Genomic DNA, 12,336 nt, shown 5'->3' with positions numbered 1-12,336 from the left:
ATTTTTCAGCGTGCTTAACAGTGTAATTAATAATGCAAACCATAAATCAATGCGAAATATAAAGTATTATTATTAGGGCATGATGATTGTCCATAGTTAATCGCAAATTAATCGCACATTTTTTATCTGTTCTAAATGTACCTTAGAGGGATATTTTTCAAGTTTTTAATATTCTTATCAACATATGAGTGGACAAATATGCTTTATATGTGAATGTGGAGACACTGTGATGGATCGTTGGAGCTATGTGCAGCTCAAGGCATATATGCTCGAACGGGAGCTGCCTGGACGCTGCAATCATGTTGCACGCACTATCCGTGCTGAGTGTGCTGACTTTTCGTACAATGTCCCACTGTCTGGCTACCTGCATAAAGTCAAGTGCTCGGCGCAGTTGTCGGCGAAATGTCGCTCCTCTGTTTTCATTGAAACTCCTTATATCCGTTAGCGCAGCTAGCTAGCACCAGATGCTAACAACAACAACAACACGTAAGGTGTGCCTCGCTCGCGCCACACATACACACACCCTCCCGGTCCTCCCGATGGCCAGTCCGGGCCTGCCGGTGAGCGTGGAAGTGTGGTCTGCCACAAGCGGGCGGCAGGAGCGGGGCTGTCAACATCAGCTTGTAGATGGTATTTTAAACTCGATGCGCTCTGAAACTACGGGGCGGCCGAGGACACAAAATACACATGCGTTAATCGCGTTAAAATAATTAGTGGCGTTAATTTCTTTTTGCGTTAACGCGTTATTAACGCGTTAACTTGACAGCCCTAATTATTATCTTTGACTAATCTCAACAGAATTAATCTCAACAGAATGCATACAAGTAGACATTCATTACCATAATCACTGGCTTCCAGTTATTGCTAGAATCCACTTCAAGACAATGGTACTTGCGTACCATGCTGTGAATGGATCTGGCCCTTCCTACATCCAGGACATGGTTAAACCATACACCCCAGCACGTGCACTCCGCTCTGCATCAGCCAAACGGCTTGCTGCACCCGCACTGCGAGGGGGACCCAAGTTCCCATCAGCAAAAACATGTCGGTTTGCTATCCTGGCTCCAAAATGGTGGAATGAGCTCCCCATTGAAATCAGGACAGCAGATAGCTTGCACATCTTCCGGCGCAGACTGAAAACTCATCTCTTTCGACTCCACTTCGAGCGATAGAAGCACTAACAAAGAATTGCTAACAAAGCACTTATATACTAATAAAGGACTGGCTTATCTAAAGCCAGTTGAGTAGCACTTGAACTGTTTTAGCTCTATGAAACCTGATGTACTTATATGATTCTGTTTTCTTCAAGTTTGTATCTTGTTGGTCGAATGCACTTATTGTAAGTCGCTTTGGATAAAAGCGTCAGCTAAATGCAATGTAATGTAATGTAATAATCAACTGGCTGTAAAAGCCTTCAAATTTGTAGGATCTTAAATCTCCTAATCTATAACCTCTTAAAATAATAAATTCTGTGTCATCTTTGTAATACTCAAATAAGTCAAACAGACACAAGACACAATTATAATAATCTTTTTAATTAACAGTCTTTATGACATTTTGATGAATCATCGCTATCAGAAGTAAAACTATTTCAGTCAGTCGGTCAATGACCTTTCAGGGCCTGGGTGGGGTTCTTTGAGAATAGGTGACAGGACAGTTGGTTTTGTTAGACGCAGACACAAGGTGGAATGATGTCTTAAGGAATGGAAGATGCTGCAATTTGAGGACGCTGGATTGTTTATTCAACTCCTTTCATGAACTCAAGGAACTCTGTCAAAGAGAATGCACAAAGTTAAAATAGATTGATATATCATCTTTATAAAAACAAAATGGTGTGTACTGATCACATTAAATGTATTTTACAGATTATTTAACTCAAAAGAAAACAGTGGGTAGCTTTGTTCAATTTAAGTCTTTTTTGTTGTTGATATAATCATAATGCACTTTATGACTGAAAAGCATAATACAGTCTGTGAGTGATCTATATATCTCCATAATGAAATGAAAGCATTTAGTGATATTCAGGACTAGGACTCACAGGTTTATCTTTTTGGGGATTCCTTTAAGTAAAAGGTGTATTTAATTCCAGTGGCAAACCTGAAGAGGACTTAAGTTTCCTGCAAACTTGAATTGCAAATCCAAAATATTTGCATCCACATGCAGTGACCAATAATTTCCCCTCTCTAGTATGGAGATAATATCATGCCATTACTCCACAAACAAAATAAACGTGTTTTACAAATGCCTTATGATTCACTAACAAACACAGTGTAGTTTGCAAAAATCAAATCACCATCTTCAAACTAATGCATTACATTTTGCAAATGAAAAGCGTATCTATCAAACAAACACATTACATTTTTCTTATAAATCATGTTTCAGTCACAAACACAGCACAGGTTTTACAAGTACATACAAATATTTTCTACGAATACAAACGCAGAAACAAATACAGCATAGGTTTTACAAATACAAAACCTTGTTTTCTACGAGTACAACAAATAAATCCTACAGAGAAAAAGAATATCACGTGACTTTTGGCAGGAAAATTCCGTTTTGGTTGTGCTGAGTATTTTCTCACAAATGTCCTGAGTTATTCTCCACAGAAGCAGGGGGCACTACTGAGTCTATTTAAATGGAGGGGGGTTGAGCAGAGCAAGTAACAGCCCCTGCCAGTCTGATGACAGCGTGTTTCTAGCGATCTGATAGAATTAGGAATCACAAATACTGAGTGTGAGTGGCACTTTCTGGGGATTTTAGTTTAAAAACCAAAGCTCATCCTAAGCTTTCTGCAAAGCTGCATTCATATGAAATGTGATTTGCTCTTTGCTCAGCACGAGGTTGGGTGCGATTCTTGCAGTAAAAAACAGCGAATTACTTTTCACTTCTGTGGTTTTGTTTCTTCGAGCTGCTTCATACAGCTGTCATCTGATTGGTTGCTTGTGGTAAAGTCAACAGCTTACGTCATCAACATTTACATTATTTGAACTTAGAGCGCAGCGAGAGAGAGAGCAGGGGCGGATCTACCGGGGTGGCATGGGGTGGCAACTGCCACCCTAAAAAATAGCCTTGCCACCCCGGCTGCCACCCCAGTTTGCAGCTTTGTTTTGAAATAAAAGTTGTGGCTCATCGGACATTTATGAGAGAAAATCCCTAATGTCCGAGTCCAAGTGAATGCAGCACAAGACGCGAGTCTTGTAACCCCTCCCCCGGCCCTGGCGTGAGCGGGGAAATATGATTGGGCTTGTTTGAGATGAGCTGCGGCTCGCCTCAAAAGTAGACGAGAATAGCCGATTGCAGCCAGGGGAGGTCTCAAAAAGCTCGCCTGAAGTCGGACAGCTCGGAGTTGGCTTGACTCGGTTTGCAATGGCGGAAATTGCGTTGGCGTTCTTCGTTGCAGATGAAGTGGATGCAATAGAAATCCCACAATTATTATATCACTACAAATGAATGACTCAAGGGTCTGTTCATTTTAAAACAAATCAATACAAGGGGGGTTGAATCCTACATGTAAAAGACAGAACCACTTATTACTTTTCAAAACTACTTCCGTCAGTGGTCTTGACCAGTTTGCATTTATAAAGAATGCACAAATGTGTATAATCGTTAATGTCAGATATGTTAATGTTCCTGCTCAAGATTAGATTCAACTTTATTGTTATTGCACAGATTACAGGTACTGAGACAACGAAAAGCAGTTTAGCTTCTAACCAGGAGTGCATAAAGCAGTAAAGTGAAAAGTAATGTACACAATCTACAGAATAAAATATAGAATGAATTGAATGATGAATAAACAGTGAGGGGTATGAATACACTAGATATACACAGTAGCCTGTGAGCAGTATTAACAGTGTGTATGAATATGCTAAGATATATAAAGTATGAAAACGGTAAGCAGTGCAAGTATAGTATAAAATATATAGATATTAATTTCAAAGGCATCAAGAGCTGCCAGCCAGCAAATTGGTGCTGTGGGAACCAACACACGGGCATCGGTCATGAGGACGTCGCAGACTAACATACGTGGACGTACTCAAGAATGACGCAGGAGCACAAAGTACCAATGAACTGGCCAGATGTATGGAGAACCGGGATGACTGGAAGCGACGATGGAGGGCTCGTCTGAGGACGACCTAGAGAGAGATCATGATAAACATTGTGGAAAAATGATGAAAAATGTGAATGGAAGTGGCGACGTAAAACTGACACAAAACAACAAAAAACTTTTGCCGAGCCAATTGGACCAGCACGGGGTAAAAACCACCAATGAGCGCTCAGCTCGATATACCATCAAGCATTTAGCTTCCGCAGCCCGTGGAGAGAAACTGCGCCGCCTCGCTCTCAAGTCTGCGGGCGTCTTTGTCCCGCGAGATTTCAACGTCTCATGTAGGCGAGCCTCCAGAGCAAGTCGGACAAAATGACTAACCATCATGCAACGCACTAGCAAGACGGCGATCGCAATTGCGCAGGTCTGCGTCGGTCTCGCTCATCTCAAACAAGCCTTATGATTCGGACCCAAGTAGACGGAAGGAATGAGGTATTTGCGGTCTACAATGACAGAGAAGAGACTGTCAAGTTTGGCTGTACTCAGCATTGAATCAAAACACACTAAAGCTTTGGATCTTAATACTTTGTGAGGCGTTTTGCTGAACAAGATGGTAATCGCCGCATTCAGCTGTAATAGGCATGCCAACTTGATGCTCTGCTCACGGATGAGCATAAAAAACTGTTAAGATGATGACCTTAAGTGTATTTTTTTTTTTTTTTTGAAAAAACTGTTTTAAGTCCTGAGAAAGTCAAATAAGACGGTGTGTGAAACTTCACTGCCCAGCCAAACAAAAGTAACCACTTTCATATAACTAGGCCAGTAGGTAAGGACTTTCCACTGGATAATAACTGCAGCGATGTGTTTTAGCTGAATACACGTTTTTTAACCCTAACTGATGCAGTTAGTCACTTCTTTAATGTTTGTTCTTTCTGATGTAAAGTCAAGGTTGTAACTGTTTGCAATGAAGTTGTGGGGCGCTGAACTGTTCTTTTGATTCTTATGAATTTTGATACATGATAGTAATTTGTCTTTCAAATTTGAAGGAGGGTGAGCAAGCATCTTGAGGAACATTCATCATTAACTCCTCCAAAAAAATATAGTTTATTCAATAATAAATGAATATGTGAATCATAACAGTGATTGACAGCTGATAGGAATAATATGATTGTTTATAGTATCATATTCATTCAGACAAACATCGACGAGACAGTTAATTAATGTACTTATTGCAGCAGTCTTCATAGATTTGGTTCCCCTGCTGGTCTAAGAGTGAAACAAACTCATTCAGTTATTGTTCAGTGAAAATTCATTAAATGATGTCTGCCACCTTATATATTTATATGTAAGGCTTTACTGATGTGCCACAATAATGTCACCTATGTTATTGAGTTAAAATATTAATATTGTGGCTTTCCAAGTTAACATTGATTGATATGACTGCGATTAAATCAGCATATACTTCTGCCAGGGGATGCCACCCTTCAAAATCTCCTGCCACCCTCTTGCCACCCCATGAATATTTTTCTAGATCCGCCCCTGAGAGAGAGAGAGAGTGCTCCGTTTATTTCCTGTGTTATTTTCCAAAGTCAATGTAAACTTTTGAATAATGTAGTTCATCTACTATTAGTAGTTTGTTTAAATGTATTAATAATTTTGTTTTTAGTTTGAAGAAGTGTACCATTTCTTGATTTATTGTAAAATGAATCAAAACCCTTTGATCTAAAATGTGGTCAATACATTTTATCTAAAGTTTACCACTTGCTGGTCCGAAGTAAGATCAAGTCCTCGGGGGGAGCAAGAATAGTCAGTCAGTTTGAAATAATAGAGGCAATGTGGCAAGGCTGCATACTTTTGCTAATATGAGCCGCAATACAGTCTAATCTGAAAATCTGAAAAACTGTACAGACGGTTATTAGAGTGCTAAAATACACATACTCACATGTGCACTAACAATCAGATACGCAATGTTTTTCCAATTTTTTTTTATTAGCGCCTGGAATGTATTGGTTGTTCAGGAGTATTCCTAAACTTCACTATGACCAGCTTTGTCTACCATAGCTTATGTGTGTGTGTGTGTGTGTGTGTGTGTGTGTGTGTGTGTGTGTGTGTGTGTGTGTGTGTGTGTGTGTGTGTGTGTGTGTGTGTGTGTGTGTGTGTGTGTGTGTGTGTGTGTGTGTGTGTGTGTGTGTGTGTGCGTGCGTGCGTGCGTGCGTCTGTGTGTTTGTTTGTTTATGTGTGTCTTTGTGAGACTGATATAGGGAAGTTAGAAGTTACTACGTACTGTATACTAGATTAATACAATATAATGTCATTGACAGTTAACATTTCTGATCAAATAAGTGCTGCGTATCATTCAATTTAAATGCATACTGTTTACATTTTAATCTCGTTGAATAATGCATTTGCAAAGCTTTCTTATAAAGAATATAACCAAAAATCAGTAACTAGAGACATGTCTCACTACTTACACTGCATTTAAAACGCAACACTTTGTGTTTTACAAAATGATTTTGCATGATATTGTGCTAACCTGATCATCTAGATATGATCATGCTAGGCTATGATAAACAGTAAATGTTGCCGGACCAGACTCCCTCACATCAAGTATGACGACAATTCAGGGTTCAGCTTTCCATATTTTTTATTCTGCGTTAAAAGAACTTTGAGATTCTATTGTCTATCCCTCTTTGAATTATTCTCCAAATGAGTATCCAGGTTATGAACAAATAAATGAATAATTTTTTCGATGAGGAAGGGAATATATGGTTATTAGGCTCATCCTGGTTTTCTAAATTTGAGATATAGTGTTAAATATGAAAGATTATTTATATCCCATATACATGATTAATAGTAGAATCCTGGTTACTGAATATTACTGTATGCTATTTGCACAGATGCTGTGATGTTTACAAAAAGGAACCAGCATTAGGAGTTGAGGGGGACAAGAGCAGAGACCTACAAACTGAAACCTACACAATGCATTTAATAGCACGTTTCATTGTTAATGCTGATTTCCTCTCTGGTCTGAATTACAGCTGTCCGCTCGCATTGTCTCTCTTCTTATTGTTGAACTGGCTACTTGCGTCGCCATGTTTTTAAGGGTTTACTATGCTAGCCAAAAATGTTTTTAAATGTTGTTAGAGCTTTCATAGACTAAATAATGGTTCTGAGGACTGACTACAGGCGTTTCCTCTTTCACCATCTGGCTATTACATTCATAAACAAGCTTCAGCGTCATGTTGTCTTGACCTGGTCATTCATGATGAAGCACATTTCCTTACATTACATCTCCCTTAGCTTCCATCTGTCCTCCATCTGGTGGATAGATGAATCATTGTAACTGATATCTGCATAATGCGCCAAAGCCAAGTCACAAGTGAGCCACGCGTTCACTATGTCATCTGGGGGGGGATTTATTTTTACCAAGGACCCTGAAAGGACCCCTTTACGGCCAGCCGAGGTACAACTGAGGAGGGTGGGGAAATTCTAAGTGGCTGTATATCTATGAACATTGTTATAACATGTTATAGATGTCTGTACCGTCATAATCAATTTTTCCATCGTTGTTTTTGTCTCCATCCTTCATCAGTTCTTCAATGTCGTCTTCTGTGATGGCCTCTCCAGTGGACTCAAGCATGGCCTTCAGCTCTTCTAAATCTATGTAGCCATCTCCGTTCCTCAACACAAGATAAACAAATCAGTCTTATTCTCATCTGTAATGAACTACGTCATTTCTTTCCAAAATGTTGACACATTATTCAAAGTTTTTTTGAGAAATATTTTAAGTATCACTAGTCAACAAATGTTTCTTTCATCAACTTGCAGATTTTTCTAAATACAGCAGCTCTGTGCAGAACCTACTTGTCAAACATGCGGAACAGTTCAGCCAATTCCTCCTCTGATTTTCCTTTGCTCTCCTCCTTCATACAGCGGACCATCATGACCAAGAATTCATCAAAATCCACTGTGCCACTGCCTGTCAACATACACTAGTTATATTGCAGTTGTTATGCAGTTATTTAATCTCTTAAGATCCAGTTTTTCTTCCATTGCATTTGGAGTAAAGTTGCTCTTATGTTCAATGTAAAAATAATTTTCTTCCACTCAATAAAACTCCCATGCCCCTAATGCCTACAGTGGGGTTACTGCTGACATACCATCCTCATCCACCTCATCGATCATCTCCTGTAACTCTTCTGGGGTGGGATTCTGTCCCAGCATTCTCATCACCTTCCCCAACTCTTTGGTGCTGATGCAGCCATCCTCTGCATCTTGGATGAAGATGTCAAACGCAGCCTTAAACTCTGGAAGGGGACACAGCAACCGTTACTATCTGATACGCAGACAAGGCTGATAACTAATGAAGAGAATCCATGAGCACAATATAACACCAAGATGGCTGTCATGAAAACCATGTAGCAGCAAGGTTGGAGCTGAAGGAGTTAGCAACAGGACTTTTCTGATTTATATGGAATCAGACCTATTGTCTCTGGTGGCAACCATTAAGAACAATTCTATAGAAGTACCAAATCTTCTCACTTATTGTCACGTATAGGTTATAGGTCATGTAAAGGCATCAGTATTATATAGACTTTTTTCCTAACCAGTTAGAAGTTCTCTCACTGACTTTAAAGGTGGGGTAGGTAAGTTTGAGAAACCGGCTCGAGATACACTTTTTGTTATATTCCATGGAATGCTCTTAACATCCCGATAGCAATGAATATCTTAAGTGCTTTGACAAAAAATCCATACAAAAATGTCATCTGTGGAAGCCGTAGTACTGTAAAAAGCACGACCAATCATTTTAGCCGGCCCGGCTAAAATAACTGGATGGCCTACCTGCCTGTCAGCCTTCCATCTGTGCACAAACTTATCTCGTGCCCTCATTGGTCATGTGCGCGTTCGTGTGTGTTGGAGGAGGGGCTCTGTAAGGAAGTGGCAGATTTTTTCCGGCTGTGTATTTTCAAATCTAGCGCACTCGAGCTGGTTTCTCCAAAATTACCTACCCCACCTTTAATGAAGTCTATACTATAAAATAGTATTGTTAATAGTAGACGTATTCATATTTGAAGAAAACGATTAAGTATATTAGCTTAGGAGTATAATGGTTATTATGGATAAAATGAAAGTAATGGGTCAAAGTATTAACAGTTAAAGTTTCCTCACCATTTTTCTGCTCCTCTGTCAAGTTCTCAACCTTTAAGGAAAGCAAATAATGCTGATTATTGTCATTAAATCACTGCCAGAACGATGGCTGCTCTCAGTGCAGAATGACTGCAATGTCACTCTGCTTTCCTCACCTACTATTCTTGTTGTGTGGTAGTACAAAGGGGGGATTTTTGACACATGCTGCTGTCTGGCTGGGTCATTTGTTTTAATAGCAACCAGCTGTCCCTTCTCTTCTTTCCCTGAGCTGTCTTTGTGTTGGCCACAGACTGAGCACAGCAGCCTCCCTCTGTCTGAGCTCATCACACATACTGTTTGAATGTTATACAAGTTGAATCAACACACAAAGACTTTAAAACATAATGAAAATAGGCATGCAGTCAGGATACCATTTCATTTACTCCAATTTTCTTTTTTGTTCTTGTTTTATTAGTTAGGTTTCATTATATTTGTTTCTGAAGGTCAAAGTCTTAAAATGTTAAAAACTATTCTGTAATCTACATTCCTGTTCCTTTCTCTCTGATGTATTGTTGCACACATTCTGACAATATAATCTAAACCATTAATAGAGCTGCACAAATTTAAAGAGCATACAGTTGAAACAGTCTCAACATTGGTTTGATGTATCTTTTCAAAGAAAACATGTACTGCATTGGATTTTACGTTGTGTGTTAAACATATATTTTGAATTCATACGATATTTTGAATCTTTACGAATCTCACAAAAAGATAGGATCAGAATGTTCAAAATGTTCTGATTATTAAATGTTTCAAAGTTAACATCTCCAATGGAATTATCGTAACTAAAAGAACTCACCGCTGCTTTATATACATCATCCATGACTGCTGCTCCTTCCCTGCCTTTCACCTACCACTGCACTCAGAGACAGCAAAAATACTGAGAGCAATAACTGCCTCAGTCTTTATTGTTGGAGGAGGGTGGCACTCAAAATTCTCCAAGGATGATGGAGGGAGGAGTAACTAGAGAGAGATCTATAAATAGGAAACAACAGAAGCCAACCAACAATAATTTTAATGAAACTCCACCTGTCATTTTGACACGTATTCTTAGAATTCTCCTTTAGGTATAAAACACTGTGTAAATATTGAAGTATTTAGATGATTGGTGAAATGACTGATCTGTTGTACTGCACTGCTGATTATGCTTGAACAGAACTAGTTTGTATGACTTGTTGTTCAAACACGTGGGAATCAAAAGTATGTCTACTTATTCCTGCCAACTGTCAAGAGAGGGGTGAAACGCAGTATTGTTACACCCTGGAGAAAATGTTGCCCATGCTTTATCACATAAAGAGTTACAGATATTATTGTGTATGTAATTGAAAAACACTATAGAGAAAGAAATTCAAACCCTTACTCCTTTCTCACCTCGGCACATGGCATGCTTATTTAAAGCCACAGCTAACCTTAGATATAGCTAGATTAAACTACTCTCTCCTGTTAGTATCAAAATATACAAGTGACCTCTTAATAACTGAGGCTGTTATAATAATGAGGCAAAAGAATACTGTATGACAAATCCTTGTTTTGATAAATACTCTTCTGACATAAACCAAATCCCTATATATTTGTTTTTAAAGGTTACCTACGATTTTCAGAGCATGAATGTTGCAGCAAACCTGAGCAGAGAATGAAGTCACTCTCCATGTGTGTGTTGTAATCCGACCTTTAATGCGCTTTGTTAACGTGGCCAGGCTGCATGTGATTGTGAGTGGCTAGCTAACAGTAGTTTCTCTGCACTCTTACGACAGTTAATGCTTATCTAATGCCCCCCCCCCGTTTTAACTTATGAGCACGTCTCTGGTTAACACATACAGGTTAAGATAATTGCTTTTGCATTAGTATTTTGTGGTTTAACTGTTGGTTAAATTGACAAATCTATAAAACTAAACATAAGATAAGAAAATAATGATAAATTATATAAGTATCAGATGACTGACTGACATAAACAGAACCAATTTATCTGCAATAAGATAATATAAGCATCTAATCATCAGTCAGTGTGAAATGTGCTCACAGGAAAATCATGTTTGATAGCCCTGGCGACAATTGAAATGGCATCAGAGAGAATGTTTTTTAGGTCACTCATATCCATTTCATCATAAACACATGAGCTCTCCATATTTGAACATGTTGAAGGGCAGCCACTTAAGTTTGATAGAAGGAAACAAAATGTTTACTTTTCATTACTACTTCTATTCTACTACTTTCCTGATATATTATGATGTTATAGAGTATGGAGTAGAGTCGTGTTTCTACATGACAATAGAAACACAGATAGAACTATTATTAATGAGTGTCCTTGACTTAAAATAGTAGTCCTCTACCAGTGGGTAAGGTAAGGGAGGGACTTTGGCAATAAATCTCTGTTGTAAGCCTAACACTATGCAGGACGGACAGATAGCACCTGCCAATGTGCAGCAGCTGTAGAGTGAGCTCTGAGGTCAAGCCTCTCATTATAGACCTAGTCTTTATAGTTGGAAAGTAATAATATAACATGTCTTTTTTCAAACTGACAAAGATGACAAGAAGTTGTAGCTTTCAAGATAATTACACAGCTTCATGTCAAGCTCCAACAGATACTGACAGATAACACACTGGCTCAATACCCTGTACTGTACTGTACTGTGGTACTGTAAAGGAGCTCTTCAGCAAGGCACTGAACCCCAAACAGCTCAGGGGTGTAGTGCTGCAGTAGCATAAGGAGCCATACACAAGCTGCGTTTTTTGTGTGGCTGTGTCTTTAGTTGAAAGCCCAGTGGCATCTGTTCATCTGTCATACAGGAGCCTGGCAAGATGGCGGACTGAGGGCTGTGTTTACTCAGAGCGAGATTTTTGATTATTTACCCCCACCAAAAAGTGAAAACTGACTGTTTAATCATATCAAAGCAACAAAGAAGCGAGAGATGGATCCCAAAACACGTGAAAGGGATGCAGAAAAACCTCAGGAGGAACACGGTTATAGGATGGACGTGGAGCTAGCGGCTTATCTTGAAGAGATAAGTGAGTCCCTGCCTAACTCCCTCTAAAGGAGTTCATGCTAGAAAAATTACCAAACAAAATCCAACCGCTGCTGATGTTCTATAGCAGCTATTCAAGCA

General features: G+C 39.2%; 1 protein-coding gene across 2 annotated transcripts; it reads right to left on the bottom strand.

Annotated features, from left to right (window-relative positions):
- Positions 1 to 1,514: 1,514 nt before the first annotated feature.
- On the bottom strand, positions 1,515 to 10,108 carry tnnc1b (troponin C type 1b (slow)). 2 transcript variants are annotated; one of them, XM_034140969.1, is made up of 7 exons: positions 10,032 to 10,082; positions 9,353 to 9,525; positions 9,215 to 9,245; positions 8,206 to 8,352; positions 7,910 to 8,024; positions 7,589 to 7,725; positions 1,515 to 1,770 (listed from the first exon to the last, which is right to left on the bottom strand). In XM_034140969.1, the coding sequence occupies exons 2-7, from the start codon at positions 9,515 to 9,517 to the stop codon at positions 1,739 to 1,741; spliced, it is 627 nt and encodes a 208-aa protein (XP_033996860.1). In that variant the 5' UTR covers positions 9,518 to 9,525; positions 10,032 to 10,082; the 3' UTR covers positions 1,515 to 1,738. The 2 variants fall into 2 exon arrangements, with proteins under 2 accessions (XP_033996860.1, XP_033996861.1); XM_034140970.1 differs by lacking the exon at positions 9,353 to 9,525 and having other exon boundaries at positions 10,032 to 10,108.
- Between the last annotated feature and the right edge of the window lie 2,228 nt (positions 10,109 to 12,336).

The sequence above is a fragment of the Trematomus bernacchii genome, unplaced genomic scaffold (assembly GCF_902827165.1).
Source record: "Trematomus bernacchii unplaced genomic scaffold, fTreBer1.1, whole genome shotgun sequence".
NCBI lineage: Eukaryota > Metazoa > Chordata > Actinopteri > Perciformes > Nototheniidae > Trematomus > Trematomus bernacchii.
Note: the sequence above shows the minus strand (reverse complement) of the source record. Positions and strands in the feature narration are given on the sequence as shown.